The sequence below is a fragment of the Periplaneta americana genome, chromosome 2, assembly GCF_040183065.1.
Source record: "Periplaneta americana isolate PAMFEO1 chromosome 2, P.americana_PAMFEO1_priV1, whole genome shotgun sequence".
NCBI lineage: Eukaryota > Metazoa > Arthropoda > Insecta > Blattodea > Blattidae > Periplaneta > Periplaneta americana.
The window spans coordinates 172,472,452-172,489,869 of NC_091118.1; the positions used below are offsets into that span (position 1 = coordinate 172,472,452).

Below are 17,418 nucleotides of genomic sequence, written 5' to 3' on the forward strand. Positions count from 1 at the left end.
CGGAAGCTTGAGATTAGGACCCGGAACCCGGAGTTCGGACCAGGAATTCTAAGTATTGAACCCGGAACCCGGAATTTTGGACATGGTACCCGCAGTATTGGACCCCGGAACCCGGAGTTTAGGACCCGGAACACGGATTTTTTAACCGGGAGATTAATAGCCGGAACCTTGAGTTTAGGACCCGGAACCCGGAGTTTGCACCCGGAAACCAGAGTTTCGATCCCGGAACCCGAAATTTGGACCCGGAACCAGGATTATTGGTCCCTGAACCCGCAGTTTCGGACCAGGAACGTGGAATATTGAAACCGTAAGCAGCAGTTTGGGACCCGGAACCCGGAGTATTGCCCATGAATCCAGAGTTTTGGAACAGACTCCCGGAGTTTTGGATCCAGAACCCGGAGTTTGGGACGCGGAAACTGGAGTTTCGGACGATAAAGCAGGAGTTTTGGACACGGAACCCGGAGTTTTGGACCCGGAACCAGGAGATTTGGAACCGTAACCCGGTTTTTGGCACCGGGACCCGGAGATTTATACCCGCAACCCGGAGTTTCGTAAAAGGAACCCGGAGTTTGGGACTGGGAAACCGGAGTTTGAGACCAGAAACCCTGAGTCTTTGACACGGAACCTGGAGTTTGGACCCGGAACGCCGCGTTTGGGAGCCATAACCCGAAATTTAGGACCCGGAACCCGGAGTTTTGGACACGGAACCCGGACTTTGGACCCGGAACCGAGTTTGGCAGCCGGGACCAGGAGTTTGGGAATGGGTCCCGGAGTTTTGTACCAGGAAACCACTGTTTTGTACCCGGAACCCGGAGTTTTGGACACGGAACCCTGAGTTTGGGAAGCTGAAACCGGAGTATGGGACCAGGAACCCGGAACCTGGAGTTTGGGAGCAGGAACGCGGACTTTGGGACCGGGACCCGGAGTTTCGTACCGTAACCCGGAGTTTGGGACGCGGAAAACGGAGATCGGGACCAGGAAACCGGAGTCTTGGACACGGAACATGGAGTTTGGACCCGGAACTCGGAATTTGGGAGACAGAACCCGGAGTTTTGTACCCGGAACCCGGAGTTTCGTACCGGGAACGCGGAGATTGGACCCGGCACTAGGAGTATTGGATACGGAACCCGGAGTATTGGACCCGGAACCTGGAGTTTGGGACCACGAACCCGGAGTTTGTGGTACGCGGAACCCGGAGATTGGAATCCGGAACGCGGAGAATTGAACCCGGAGTTTTGGACCGGGAACCCGGTGTCTTGGAACTGGAATCAGGAGTATAGACACGGAACCCGGAGTTTGGGGGCCAAAACCCGGAGTCTCCGACATGGAACCCGGAATTTGGGACGGGACAGGGAGTTTCGTTCCTGGAACACGGAGTTTTGTACTCGGAACCCGGAGTTTAGTACCCGGAACCCGGAGTATCGTACCCGGAACTCGGAGTATTGGACCCACAACCAGGAGTATTGAACCCGGAACCCAAAGTTTGGGACGCGGAAGCCCGGGTTTGGGACCTGGAACACGGAGTTTGTACCCGGGACCCGGAGTTTGGGACCAGGAGCCCGGAGTTTGGGACTTGGAACCCATCGTTTGGGAACCGGAAACCGGAGTTTGGGACGCGAGAAACGGAGTTTGGGACCAGGAACCCGGAGTCTTGGACACGGAACCTGGAGTTTGAACCCGGAACCTGGAGATTGGGAGCCGGAATCCGGAGTTTGTGACCGGTACACGGAGTTTTGTACCTCGAACCCGGAGTTTCGTACCCGGAACCCGGTATTTGGGACAAGGAAGATGGAGTTTGTACCCGGAGTTTGTGACACGGAACCCGGAGTTAGGGAACCGAAACCCGGAGTTCGGGACGCGGAAACCGGAGTTTGGGATAACGAACCCGGAGTCTTGGACATGCAACCTGGAGTTTTAACCCGGAACCTAAAGTTTGGGAGAAGGAATCCCCGGAACCCGGAGTTTCGAACCAGGAAACCGGTGTTTGGGACCAGGAACCCGGAGTCTGGGACACGGAAACTGGAGGATTGAACCCGGAACCCGGAGTATCGGACCCTGAACCAGGAAGTTGTTACCCGTAACCCGGAGTTTTGGACCACGAAACCGGAGCTTGTTACCCGGAACCCGTTGTTTGTAGCGCAGAAACCGGGGTTTGGGTTTAAAGAAGATGGAGTTTGTACCCGGAGTTTGGGACACGGACCCCGGAGTTTGGGAATCGGAACCCGGAGTTTGGAACGCGGAAACCGCAGTTTGGGATCAGGAACCCGGAGTCTTGGTCATGCAACCTGGAATTTTAACCCAAAACCTGGAGTTTGGGAGCAGGAATCCCGGAACCCGGAGTTTAGAACACGGAAACCTGTGTTTGGGACCAGGAACCCGGAGTCTGGGACACGGAAACTGGAGTTTGGACCCGGAAAAAGGAGTTTGGGAGTCGGAACCCGGAGTTTGGGATAGGGACCTGGAGGATTGTACCCGGAACCTGGAGCATGGGACCCTGAACCCGGAGGTTGTTACGCGGAACCCGGATTTTTGGTGCCACGAGACCGGAGTTTGTTACCCGGAACCCGGAGTTTGGGACGCGGAAACCGGGGTTTGGGAAAAGGAGGATTAAGTTTGTACCCGGAGTTTGAGAAGCGGAACCCGGAGTTAGGGACGCGAAACCGGAGTCTTAGTCATGCAACCTGGAGTTTTAACCCGGAACCTGGAGTTTGGGAGCAGGAATCCCGGAACCCGGAGTTTCGAACCCGGAAACCGGTGTTTGGGACTAGGAACCCGGAGTCTGGGAGACAGAAACTGGAGTTTGGACCCGGAAAAAAGAGTTTGGGAGTCGGAACCCCGAGTTTGGGACAGGAACCTGGAGTTTTGTACCCGGAACCCAGAGTTTCGTACCCGTAGCCAGGAGTTTGGGACCCTGAACCCGGAGGTTGTTACACGGAACCCGGAGTTTGGGACCACGAAACCGGAGTTTGTTACCCGGAACCCGGAGTTTGGAACCACGGACCCGGAGGTTGTTACCCGGAACCCGGAGTTTGGGACGACGAAACCGGAGTTTGTTACCAGGAACACGGTTTTTGGGACCCGGAGCCAAGAGTTTTGGACCCGTAGCTCGGAGTTTGGGACAGGGTAACCATAGTTTGGGACCCGGAACCCGGAGTTTGGGAGCCGAAACCGGGAGTTCTGGACACGGAATCCGGAGTTTTGGACCCGGAACCTGGAGTTTGGATTGAGGAAACCGGAGTTTGGGACAAAGAACCCGGAGTCTTGGACACGGAACCTGAGTTTGGACCCGGAACCAGGAGTTTGGGATCCTGAGCCCGGAGTTTTGTATCCGCAGCTCGGAGTTTCGGACACAGTAACCATAGTTTGGGACCCGGAACCCCGGAGTATTGGACCCGGAACACGGAGTTTGGTCCCCGAATCCCGGAGTTTTCGACCCGGAACCCTGTGTTTTGGAAAAGGAACCAGGAGTATGGATCCGGAACCCGGAGTTTCGGAGTCGAAAACCGGAGTTCTGGACACGGAATCCGGAGTCTTGGACCCGGAATCTGGAGTTTGGAACAAGGAAGCCGGAGCTTGGGACAAGGAACCCGGAGTCTTGGACGCGGAACCTGGAGTTTGGACCCGGAAAAAGAGTTTGGGAGCATGATACCCGAAGTTTGGGACAGGGCCCCGGAGTTTCGTACCAGGAACCAGGAGCTTGGGACCCGGAACCCGGAGTTTGGGAGCAGGAACCAGAAGAATGTTCCCGGAACCCGGAGTTTGGGACTAGGAGCCCGGAGTTTGAGACACTGTACCCGGAGTTTGGGACCGGGAAACCGGAATATTGGACCCGGAACCCGGAGTTTGGGAACCGGAACCTGGTATTTTGGAACGGGAACCAGGAGTATGGTCCCGGAACCAGGAGTTTTGGAGCCAAAATCCTTAGTTCTGGACACCGAGCCCGGATTTTTGGACACGGAACCTGGAGTTTGGAACGCGGAAACCGGAGTTTGGGACAAGGAGCCCGGAGTCTTGGACACGGAACCTGGAGTTTGGACCCGAAAAGGAGTTTGCGAGCCGGAACCCGGAGTTTGGGCAGGGACCCGGAGTTTGTTACCCGAAACCCGTATTTTGGGACCCGTAACCCGGAGTTTGGGACCACGAACCCGGAGTTTGTTACCCGAAACCCGGAGTTTGGGACCCGGAAACCGGAGTATAGGAGCCGAAACCCGGAGTTCTGGACACGGAATCCGGAGTTTTGGACCCGGAATCTGGAGTTTGGAACGAGGAAGCAGGAGTTTGGGACAAGGAACCCGGAGTCTTGGATACGGAACCTGGAGTTTGGACCCGGAAAAAGAGTTTGGGAGCATGAAACACGGAGTTTGGGACACGGCCCCGGAGTTTTGTACCAGGAACCAGAAGCTTGGGACCCGGAACCCGGAGTTTGGGAGCAGGAACCAGGAGTCTGTTCCCGGAACCCGGAGTTTGGGACTAGGAGCCCGGAGTTTGAGACGGGGAACCCGGAATATTGGACCCGGAACCCGGAGTTTGGGACCCGGAACCCGGTATTTTGGAACGGGAACCAGGAGTTTTGCAGCCGAAATCCTTAGTTCTGGACACCGAACCCGGAGTCTTGGACACGGAACCTGGAGTTGGACCCGAAAAGGAGATTGCGAGCCGGAACCCGGAGTTTGGGCAGGGACCCGGAGTTTGTTACCAGAAACCCGCTTTTTGGGACCAGTAACCCGGAGTTTGGGACCACGAACCCGGAGTTTGGGACCCGGAAACCGGAGTTAGGGACACTGGACCCTGACTATTGGACCAGGAACCCGGAGTTGGGGACCCGGAACCCGGTGTTTTGGAACCGGAACCTGAAGTATGGACCCGGAACCCGGAGTTTGAGAGCCAAAACTCGGAGTTCTGGACCTGGAACCCGGAGTTTTAGACCCGGATCCTGGAGTTTGGAACGCGGAAACCGGAGTTTGGGACAAGGAACCTGGAGTTTGGACCCGGAACCCGGAGAATTTTGGAGCCGGATCCCAGAGTTTTGTACATGGAACCCGGAGATTTGGACCCGGAACCAAGAGTTTTGGACCCAGAACCCGGAGTTTGGGATGCGGATACAGCTGTTTTGGACCGGAACCTGGAGTTTGAGCCAGGAACCCGGAGTTTAGGACCCGGAATCTGGAGTTTTGACCCCGAACCCGGAGTTTTGGACCCGGAACCCGGAGTTTGGGAGCCGAACTTGGAGTTTGGGATCCGGAACCCGGAGTATGGGACCCTGAGCCCGGAGAATGGGAGACGGAACCCGGAGATTGGGAAACGGAACACGGAGTTTAGTACCCGGAGTTGTAGTCGGAAACCGGAGTTTGGGACCCTGAACCCAAAGGTTGGGAACCGGTTCCCGGATTTTGAGTCCCAGAACCCCAAGTTTGGAAACCTGAAAACGGATTTAGAAAGCGGAGTTTGGGACCGTAAGCTGGTGTTTGGGGCACGGAACCTGGAACCAGGAGGTTTAACCCGCAGTTTTGAACCCCCAATTTGTGACCCGAAGCTGGATTTTTGAAACCGGAACCCTGAGTTTGAAAACTGGAACCCGGACTTTGGGACCCAGAAACCGGAGTTAGCCACGCGGAACGCGGCGTTTGGGACAACCCGGAATATGGAACCTGAATATTGCGACTGGAACCCGAATCTTCCACTATGTCTATCGTATAGCCCATATTCCATCTGAATATTTCCATCTCAAAATGTAAATCTATAATAAATATTATATGAATCATCAGGCTAGACGAAGCCACATAAATTTGCGGATAATTTTTTTCGTTACAAAAAGATAAAAGTGAAGGTTCAAGGAAAATTTGGAATGAAAGGAACAATTAATCGCATGAAAGTTGGATGAAGTTTTGGTCTAATTCATAGCATTAATTACACTGACACTTGTTTTATGATTATATATTATATTTCCAATTATAAGTCACAATTCATTGATACAGTAAAATAGCACTTCGCAAAAAGAAACATTTCTGAATTACTCTTATAACAAAAATGTTTTACATTACAAATATTTGAATAAGAGAAATTCAATGAGCCGTCTGTGACAGCTCTACTTCCTCTGATAATATGGCTTCTGAAACTTCGTGATCCTCTCCAACTGTCCAACTTCTTGGGCAGAATTTACCGGCACAACTGCACTGTTTAAGCAATCCACGCAGAGCTCTCTTTCGGAAGAGTACAAGTATGAGGAAGATGAACAATCCTTGCAGCATAACTGCCACATTCATCACTATCCTGAAATATAAACCAATTCCCTAGGATAAGTTTTACTATAAAAATATTAAACAAAGTGAACATTACAAAAATTCTACACACATTACATCACATGTATTTTCTGTTATAATTACTTAAATTGTTTCACATCTTTTTATGCCCAAATTATTTTCCTTTCCCATTATCACATATAGAGCCTGTGTGAAATACTCTGACACACACGAAAACACTGTTCAGTTTCCTGTCCAAAATCTTGTCCCAATTGTAAACTTTCAGGTGTTCAAATTGTTCTGGTATCGTCCAATGTACGAAGTCTTTCATCGCACACCTCAAGTAGAAGACCATTAGTGTGAGATTTATTAAACCACTATTCCGCCAACATTCTAGCCGCCATAACTCTGTAGTACCTGTAGTGACAACAAAGCCGATGAGTGATTTGACTACAGCTCGTCGAACTCTATCTTCAGTATAAAGGCCAACTCTCTATCCCCATTCGTTTGGACGGGAGAGACCGGCAAATTAAAATAACGGTCATTTTGACCTTCCAAAACAGAATTTTTTCTACACAAGGAGAACGAAGCGGCTCAGAGGCCCGCCCTTTCAACTGTAGCATCCCAGCATGATGAGTAGTAATCTCCGTTAAAATCCGGCAAATCCGTCGCACTTTCTTCTAGCCCCAATTTTTCGGTACCTAAAATATTTAAGTCTAATTCCGCAAATAACGGCCATACAGAGGAACGGGATGCGGCCCTGTATTCCCCCTTTACTTACGCCTTACACGATAGCATCAAAATGGCAATCGCGAAAACTTTATGATTTTCGAGAAAAATGGGGAAGATTTTACATCACCCTTAGTTTGGGACGCGGAAACCGGAGTTTAGATAGAGGAAGCCGGTGTTTAGGACCCGGAGCCCGGAGTTTGCACCCGGAAACGGTAGTTTGGGAGTCGGAATCCGGAGTTTGGACCCCGAACCAGGAATATTGAACACGGAATCAGGAGTTTGGGACCAGAAACCCGGAGTTTTGGATCCGAAACCCGGAGTTTTAGACACGTAACCCGGAGTTTGAACCCGGAAACTGGCGTTTCGGAGCAGGAACCCGGAGTTTGGGACCCGGAACCCGGAGTTTGGACACAGAACTCGGAGTATTGGGAACGGAACCGGGAGTTTGGGGCCCGGAAACCGGAGTTTGCGACACAGAACCCGGAGTTAGTGCCCGGAACCCGGAGTTTGGGACAACGAACACGGAATATTGCACCCGGAACCCGGAGTTTGGGACTCGGAAACCGGTGTTTGGGACCGGGAATCAGAAGTTATGGACCCGGAACTTGGAGTTTTGGACCCGGAACCCAGAGAGGTTGTGAGCCGGAAACAGGAGTTTGGGACCCAGAACCCGGACTTTGTGCCGGAACCCGGAACACGGAGTATTGGACACGGAACCCAGTCTTGGACACGGAACCCGGAGTTTTGGAACCGGACCCCGCAGTTTGGGAGACGGAAACCAAACATTGGGACCGGGACCCGGAGTTTCGTGAACGGAACCCGGAGTTTGGGACCCGGAACACGGAGTTAAGGCCCGGAACACGGAGTTTGGGATCCGGAACTCGGAGAATTAGACCGGATTCCGGAGTTTTGGAGCCGCACCAGGGAGTTTGGGACCGGTTCCCGGAGTTTGGTCCCGGAACCCGAAGTGTTGGACACGGAACCCGGAGTATTGGACCCGGAACCCGGAGTTTGGGAGCACGAACCCGGAGTGTCGTAAACGCAACCCGGAGTTTGGACTCGGAACTCGGAGTATTACACCCGGTAGGAGTATTGGACCCAAAACCCGGAAAATTGGGCCGAACAAGGAGTTTTGGACCCGGAACTTGAAATTTGAGAAGCGGAAACCGGAGTTTGGGACCGGAACCCGGAGTTTCTTAACCAGAACCGGGAGTTTGGACCCGGAACCGGAAGAATCGGAACCGGAACTTGGAATTTTGGAGGCGGAAAACAGGGTTTGGGACCCGGAACCGGGAGTTTGGGACTCGGAACCAGGAGTTTTGGACACGGAACCCAGAGTTTGGGACACGTAACCCGGAGTTTTTGGCCCGGACCCCGAAGTTTGAGACTGGGAACCAGGAGTTTTGTAGGAACCTGGAGTTTTGTAGGAACGCGGATTTCTGGCCAAGGAACCCGGAGTTTTGGACCAGGAACCAGGAGTTTGGTCCCAGGAACCAGGAGATTGGGACACGGAAACCGGAATTTTGAGCCCGTAACTCGGAGTACTGTACCCAGTAGCAGGAGTATTGCACCCGAAACCAGGAGTATAGGACCCGGAATCAGGAGTTTTGGACCAGGAACTTGGAGTTTGGGACCCGCAACTAGAAGTTTCGGATACGGAACACGGAGAGTTTGGGATCCGAAATCCGAAGGGTGGGCCCGGAGTTTTCTACCCGGAACCCGGAGTATTGGACATTGAACCCGGAATTTCGACACGGAACCCGGAGTTTTGGACCCGGAACTCGGAGTTTGGGACAAAGAACTCGGAGTTTTGGACCAGGAACCCTGAGTTTGGGACGCGGAACCCGGACTTTTGGACAAATGACACTGAGTTCGGGTCCAAGACTCCGGGTTCCTGATCCCAAACTCCGGTTTCGCGTCCCTAACACCGGGTTCCGCTTCTCAAACTCCGGGTACAAACTTAATGCTCCTTGTCCCAAACCCCGGTTTCCGCGTCCCAAAATCCGGGTTCCGGGTAACAAACTCCGGTCTCGTGGTACCAAAAATCCGGCTTCCGGGTAACAACCTCCGGGTTCAGGGTCCCATGCTCCAGGTTCCGGGTACGAAACTCCGGATTCCGGGTACAATCCTCCAGGTCCCTATCCCAAACTCAGGGTTCCGACTCCCAAACTCCTTTTTCCGGGTCCAAACTCCAGTTTCCGTGTCCCAGACTCCGGGTTCCTGGTCCCAAACACAGGTTTCCGTGTTCTAAACTCCGGGTTCCGGGATTCCTGCTCCCAAACTCCAGGTTCCGGGTTAAAATTCCAGGTTGCATGACCAAGACTCCGGGTTCCTGATCCCAAACTGCGGTTTCCGCGTCCCAAACTCCGGGTTCCGATTCCCAAACTCCGGGTCCCGTGTCCCAAACTCCGGGTCCCGTGTCCCAAACTCCGGGTACAAACTCCATCTTCTTTGTCCCAAACCCCGGTTTCTGCGCTACAAACAACGGGTTCCGGGTAACAAGCTCCGGTTTCGTGGTCCCAAACTCCGGGTTACGGGTAACAACTTCCGGGTTCAGGGTCCGATACTCCGGGTTCCGGCTACAATCCTCCAGGTCCCTGTCCCAAACTCCGGGTTCCGACTCCCAAACTCCTTATTCCGGATCCAAACTCCAGTTTCCGTGTCCCAGACTCCAGGTTCCTGGTCCCAAACACCGGTTCCCTGGTTCGAAACTCCGGGTTCCGGGGATTCCTTCTCCCAAACTTTAGGTTCCAGATTAAAACTCCAGGTTGCATGTCCAAGACTCCGGGTTCCTTATCCCAAACTCCGGTTTCCGCGTCCCGAACTCCGGGTTTCGGTTCCCAAACTCCGGGTTCCGTGTCACAAACTCCGAGTACAAACTCCATCTTCCTTGTCCCAAACCCCGGTTTCCGCGTCCAAAACACCGGGTTCCGGGTACGAAACTCCGGGTTCGAGGTACAAAACTCCGTGTCCCGGTCACAAACTCCGGATTCCGGCTCCCAATCTCCAGGTTCCGGGTTCAAACTCCAGGTTCCGTGTCCAAGACTCCGGGTTCCTGGTCCCAAACTCCGTTTCTCGCGTCCCAAACTCCGGTTTCCGGTTCCCAAACGATGGGTTCCAAGTCCCAAACTCCGGGCTCCTGGTCCCAAACTCCGGGTCCCGGGTACAAACTCAGTGTTCCAGGTCCCAAACCCCGGTTTCCGCGTTCCAAACTTTGGGTTCCGGGTCCAATACTCCTGGTTGTGGGTCCAATACTCCGAGTTCCGTGTACGATACTCCGGGTTCCGGGTACTAAACTCCGGGTTCCGAGTACAAAACTCCGTGTTCCAGGAACGAAACTCCCGGTCCCGTCCCAAATTCCGGGTTCCATGTCGGAGACTCCGGGTTTTGGCCCCCAAACTCCGGGTTCCGTGTCTATACTCCTGATTCCAGTTCCAAGACACCGGGTTCCCGGTCCAAAACTCCGGGTTCAATTCTCCGCGTTCCGGATTCCAATCTCCGGGTTCCGCGTACCACAAACTCCGGGTTCGTGGTCCCAAACTCCAGGTTCCGGGTCCAATACTCCGGGTTCCGTATCCAATACTCCTAGTGCCGGGTCCAATCTCCGCGTTCCCGGTACGAAACTCCGGGTTCCGGGTACAAAACTCCGGGTTCTGTCTCCCAAATTCCAAGTTCCGGGTCCAAACTCCATGTTCCGTGTCCAAGACTCCGGTTTCCTGGTCCCGATCTCCGTTTTCCGCGTCCCAAACTCCGGGTTACGGTACGAAACTCCGGGTCCCGGTCCCAAAGTCCGCGTTCCTGCTCCCAAACTCCAGGTTCCGGGTCCAAACTCCATGTTCCGGGTTCCTGGTCCCATACTCCGGTTTCCGCTTCCCAAACTCAGGGTTCCGTGTCCAAAACTCCGGGTTCCGGGTACAAAACAGTGGTTTCCTGGTACAAAACTCCGGGACCCATTCCCAAACTCCTGGTCCCGGCTGCCAAACTCGGTTCCGGGTCCAAAGTCCGGGTTCCGTGTCCAAAACTCCGGGTTCCGGGTCCTAAATTTCGGGTTATGGCTCCCAAACGCGGCGTTAAGGTTCCAAACTCCAGGTTCCGTGTCAAAGACTCAGGGTTTCTGGTCTCAAACTCCGGTTTCCCAGTCCCAAACTCCGGGTTCCTTTTACGAAACTCCGGGTTGCGGGTATAAATCTCCGGGTCCCGGTGCCAAAAACCGGGTTACGGTTCCAAATCTCCTGGTTCCGGGTCCAAAACTCCGGGTTCCGTGTCCAAAACTCCTGCTTTATCGTCCGAAACTCCAGTTTCCGCGTCCCAAACTCCGGGTTCTGGATCCAAAACTAAGGGAGTCTGTTCCAAAACTCTGGATTCATGGGCAATACTCCGGGTTCCGGGTCCCAAACTGCTGCTTACGGTTTCAATATTCCACGTTCCTGGTCCGAAACTGCGGGTTCAGGGACCAATAATCCTGGTTCCGGGTCCAAATTTCGGGTTCCGGGATCGAAACTCTGGTTTCCGGGTGCAAACTCCGGGTTCCGGGTCCTAAACTCAAGGTTCCGGCTATTAATCTCCCGGTTAAAAAATCCGTGTTCCGGGTCCTAAACTCCGGGTACCGGGGTCCAATACTGCGGGTACCATGTCCAAAATTCCGGGTTCCGGGTTCAATACTTAGAATTCCTGGTCCGAACTCCGGGTTCCGGGTCCTAATCTCAAGCTTCCGATTATTAATCTCCCGGTCCAAAACTCCGGGTTCCAGGTAAAAAATCCGGTCCCCAAAATCCGGGTGCCGTGTACCAAACTCAGGGTTCCTGTCCCAAACTTCGGAAACCAGGTCCCAAACTCCGTGTTCCGTGTCCTAAAAATTCGGGTTCCGGGTCAAAACTCCGGCTTACCTATCAAACTCGGGTTTCGGGTCCCAGGCTACTTGTTTCGGTTCGCAAGCTAAGAAACATCTAAAAAAAATTGTTAAAAAAAATTAAAATAGAATTTGCAAACCTTTTTTTTCAAATAAATAATGGAAAAAAATTCTTTTCAAAGAATTTGTTCAAAAAAATTTACAAATAAATTTTGCAAAAAAATTTCACAAGAGAAAATAAAATAAGATTTAAAGAACTTTTTTAAAAGTAAATTTTGAAATATAAATTGAAAAAAAAATTTCAAAAATTTTTCAAAAAAATTTTCAAAATAATTTGTCAAAAGAAATTTTTTGAGAAAATATTTTCAAAACAAAATTTAAAAAAAAATTTTCAAAAACAATTTTCAAAGGAATTTTGCAAAAGAATTTCACAAGAAAAAAAAAAGATTTAAAAAATTTTTTAAAAGGAAATTTGGAAATATATATTTTTTTCAAAAAAGGAAAAGAATTTTCATTAATTTTAAAAAATTTTCAAAAAAATTTTTCAAAAATTAAAATAATTTGAAAAATTTTAAAAAAAATTTCAAAATAAGTTGTCAAAAGAAATTTTTGTGAAACAATTTTTCAAAGAAATTTTCTGAAAAAATTTTTTTTCCTTTTTGAAATTTTTTTGGCAATTTGTAAACATTAATGAATTTTTTTTTGATTTTTGTTTTTGAAAATTTTTTTTGTAAATTTGCAAAACATCTTTTCCAACAAAATAATGTAGAATTCTTTTCCAAATATATTTAAAAAAAATTTCAAGGAATTTTCCAAAAAAATTTAAAAAAAATAAAAAATTTAAAAAATTTTCAAACGAGATCTTGAAAAATGAAAAAAAATTAAAAAGACATTAAAAAAAATAAAAAATTAAAAAAAAAATTTTAAAAATTTCAAAAACTAAAAATAATTTTTTTGAAAGAATTAAAAAAAAAATTCCAATATTTTTTTAAACTGAAAAAAATATTTTCTGAAATATTTTTTTTAAATTTTTTTGGCAATTTTCCTCTGAATTTTTTTTGAAAAAATTTTTTCTTTAATTTTTTTATGAAAATTTTTCTGAAAATTATTTTAATTTTTTTGTAGAAATTTCTTTTGACATTTTTGAAAATTTTTTTGTTGCTTTTTTATTTTTTTTTTAATTTTTTTGGAAATATTTGTTTTAAATATTTTTCAATTTTTTTTTATTTTCTTTGATTGAATTTTTTTTAATTTTATTAGAATTTTTTTTGGAAATCAAAAGAAAATTGAGAAATTAGTTTGAAAAAAATTTATTTCAAATTTTTAAAAATTTTTTTTAATTTTCTTGATCTCATTTTGAATTTTTTTAAATTTAGGTCCCGCAACTTTGAGTTTGCCACACGTAACACGTTAGAAACCCGAAGTTTGGTATCTTGAATCCAGAGTTATGGACCCGGATCCCGAAGTTTGGGACCCGAAACCCGGAGTTTGGTATCCGTTATCCGGAGTTTGTGACCCGGACTCGGAACCTTCAGTTTTGGGCCCGGAACCCGGAGTTTGTGACCCTTAACCCGGAGTTTGGGACCCGGATCCCGCATTTCGGGCCCAGAACCCGGATTTTAGGAGCATGAACCCGGAGTTTTGGACCCAGAACCCGGAGTTTTGGACCTGGAACCCGGAGTTTGGGAGCCAGAACCCGGAGTTTGTGACCCGTAACCCGGATTTTGGGACCCGGAGCCCGGAGTTTGGACCCGGAACCCGGAGTTTGTGACCCGGAACCCGGAGTTTAGGCCCCTGAACACGTAGTTTGGAAGCAGGAATTCGGAGTTTGGGACCGGAACTCGGTGTTTGGGACCCGGAACCCGGAGTTTGGGTTCCGGAACCCGGAGTTTTGGACCGGAACTCGGCGTTTTGGACCGTGACCCGGAGTCTTGGACCAGAACCCGGAGTTTGGGATCCGGGACACGGAGATTTGGCAGCCGGAACCCGGTGCTTGGGACCCGGAAACCGGAGTTTGGGACCCTGAACCCGTAGTTTGGGAGCAGGAATTCGGAGTTTGTGACCCGTAACCCGGAGTTTGGGACCCTGAACCCGCATTTTTGGGCCCAGAACCCGGAGTTTAGGAGCCGAAAGCCGGAGCTTGGGACCAGAAACCCGGAGTTTGGGACCCGGAACCCGGAGTTTGGGACCTTGAACCCGTAGTTTGGGTTCCGGAACCCGGAGTTTCTTTTACCGGAACCCGGTGTTTTGGGCCGGGACCCGGAGTCTTGGACCAGAACCCGGAGTTTGGGATCCGGAACACGGAGATTTGGCAGCCGGAACCCGGTGTTTGGGACCCGGAACGCGGAGTTTGGGACCCGGAAACCGGAGTTTGGGACCCTGAACCCGTAGTTTGGGAGCAGGAATTCGGAGTTTGGGACCGGAGCCCGGAGTTTGGGTTCCGGAACCCGGAGTTTTGACCGGTACCCGGATTTTGGGAGCCGGAACCGGAGTTTGGCATCCGGAACCCGCTGTTTGGGAGCCGGAACCGGAGTTTGACAGCCGGAGCCCGGTCTTTTGGTGCCGGATCGCGCTGTTTTTTACCCGGAACCCGGAGTTTGGGACCCGGAACCCGGAGTTTTGGATACGGAACCCGGAATTTGGGACGCCGGGAACCCGGGGTTTGGGAACCGGAACCCGGAGTTTGGGACCAGGAACCCAGAGTTTGGCACCTGGAACACGAAGTTTGGTATCAGGGATCCGGAGCTGGGAGACTATACTGAAACACTACCGTGGAGTTTGGGACCGGGAATCCGGAGTTTGGGGCCCGGGAGTAGGAGTTTGGGATCCGGAACCCGGAGTTTGGAATCGGGAACCCGGAAACCGGACTGGTATCCGTGACCCGGATTTTCGAGACTGGAATATGAAATCCGAACAGGGATTAAGGGACCCGGAACACGGAGTTTGGGACCTGGGAACCGGAGTTTGGAATCAGAAACCCGGAGTTTAGTATACGGAACCCGTAGTTTGGGAACCGGAAGCCGGAGTTTGGTTTCAGGAACCCGGAGTTTTTAACCGAAACCCGGAATTTGGGACTCGGAAACCGGAGTTTGGTATTCCGGGACCAGGAGTTTGGAGACTGGAATATCAAATCCGAACGCGGATTTTTGTACCTGGAACACGGAGTTCGGGATCCGGGAATCGGAGTTTGGAACAAGGAACCCGGAGTTTCTGACCGAGATCCCGGACTTTGGTATACTGAACCCGGATTTTGGTAACCGGAGCACGGAGTTTGGTATCCGGGACCCACAGTTTTTAACCGAAACCCGGAATTTGGGACCCGTAATTTGGAGTTTGAAATCGGGAACCCAGAGTTTGGACCCGAAACCCAGACTAAGGGAACCGGAACACGGAGTTTGGGGACTGGAATATGAAATCCGAACCCGATTTTGGGACCCGGAACAGGGAGTTCGGAACCAGGAACCCGGAGTTTCTGTCCCGGACCCGTAGTCTGAGATAGGGAACCCGAGTTTCGTATCAGGAACCCGGAGTTTCGAACCGGAATATATTTATTTATTTATATATGATTTTATTTAATTTTAATTATTGATTTATTTATTTATTTATATTTAATAGTATTTCATTTGTTTACTTAACTTATTTAATTTTATTTAATTTTATTTACTGATATTTAATTTAATTTTATTTATTTAATTTATTAATATTTAATTTATTTACTTATATTTAATTTGATTTATTTATTTATATTTCACTTTATATATATATATATATATATATATACATATATATATATATATATATATATTAATTTATTTATTTATATTTAATTTTATTTTATTTCATTAATTAATTTATTTATACTTATTTTTATTTATCTATTTACATTTTATTGTTATATAATTAATTAGTTAATTCATTTATATTGAATATTATTTTCTTTTATTTAATTATTTATTTATTTATATTTAATTTTATTCAATTTGATTCATTTATTTACATATTTATTTATATTTAATTTTATTCAATTTATTTATTTATATTAATTTTTTAATGTTATAAATATATTTATATTTCATTTTATTTAATTAATTTACTTATATATTTATATTTAATTTTATTTATTTATGTTTAATTTTATTTACTTGATTTATTTATATTTAATTTTATTTATTTATATTTAATTTAATTTATTTAATCATTTATTTATATTTAATTTTATTAATCTATTTATATTTAATTAAATTCGTGCTTAAATCTTTCCACTCGCGCAATAAAGACGCATTTACTTCACAAGTACCATTAATAACTATTATTGTATATTCTCTTCATTTGCTTAATTTATTTTTTGTGACAGTTTTTCTCTGTAGGAGTAAATATTTTTTAGAGTGGATTACGTATGTAATCCAAAATATGGGTGGATTACGTATGTAATCCAAATATGGGCGGATTACGTATGTATTCCAAATATAAGTGGATTACATATGTCATCCAAACCTGTGTGGATTACACATGTAATCCAAATCTATGTGGCTTACATAAGTATGCAAATGTGTGCGAATTATATATGTAATCCAAATCTGTGCGGATTACATATGTAATCCACCCATAATTGGAACTGCAACTATTACATATGTAATCCAAATCTGTGTAGCTTACATTGATATGCAAATGTGTGTGGATTACATACGTAATCCAAATCTGTGCGGATTACGTATGTAATCCAAATCTGTGCGGATTACATATGTAATCCACCCATAATTGGAACTGCAACTTGGAATATCGAGCATGTGCAAGCTGTTTAAACAGGAACAAGTTTTACTGAACATACACACTGAGTTAAAACTGAAACATGGAATACTGAGCATGCGCAGTATGTCATAACTCGTCCAAGTTGGAGTTCCAATTATGGGTGGATTACATATGTAATCCGCACAGATTTGGATTACATATGTAATCCACACACACTTGCATACTTATGTACGCCACATAGATTTGGATTACATATGTAATAGTTGCAGTTCCAATTATGGGTGGATTACATATGTAATCCGCACAGATTTGGATTACATATGTAATCCACACACATTTGCATACTTATGTACGCCACATGGATTTGGATTACATATGTAATAGTTGCGGTTCCAATTATGGGTGGATTACATATGTAATCCGCACAGATTTGGATTACATATGTAATCCACACACATTTGCATACTTATGTACGCCACATAGATTTGGATTACATATGTAATAGTTGCAGTTCCAATTATGGGTGGATTACATATGTAATCCGCACAGATTTGGGTTACATATGTAATCCACACACATTTGCATACTTATGTAAGCTACATAGATTTAGATTACATATGTACTCCACACAGATATGGATTACATATGTAATCCACCCATATTTGGATTACATAAATAATCCGAGCTTGCACAATATGCTTAAACTGGAACATGTAATACTGAGCAAGTCCACTGCATTAAAAATAGAATTTCAGTACTGAGCATGCGCAGTGTGTGGTAAGTGGAACTTGGGGCGATGAGAATGCGCAGGCAGCTATAAATATGAGTACGCGCAGGTTCTTAAAACCG

General features: G+C 47.7%; 2 protein-coding genes across 4 annotated transcripts in view; one reads left to right on the forward strand and one right to left on the reverse strand.

Annotated features, from left to right (window-relative positions):
• Positions 1-1,225: 1,225 nt before the first annotated feature.
• Positions 1,226-3,377, forward strand: LOC138695210 (splicing factor 3A subunit 2-like; the record flags this gene model as incomplete). Its single annotated transcript, XM_069819669.1, has 2 exons — positions 1,226-1,669; positions 2,896-3,377. Coding segments are annotated over 2 exons (654 nt in total), but the record flags the coding sequence as incomplete, so codon positions are not given.
• A 2,541-nt stretch (positions 3,378-5,918) lies between these two features.
• LOC138694817 (G-protein coupled receptor Mth2-like) overlaps positions 5,919-17,418 on the reverse strand; it is a 148,592-nt gene continuing 137,092 nt past the window's right edge. For all 3 annotated transcript variants that reach the window (XM_069818913.1, XM_069818914.1, XM_069818916.1), the window contains one exon: positions 5,919-6,270. In XM_069818913.1, coding sequence (XP_069675014.1) covers positions 6,063-6,270 — 208 coding nt within the window. In that variant the 3' untranslated portion in view covers positions 5,919-6,062. The remainder of the gene's footprint in view (positions 6,271-17,418) is intronic.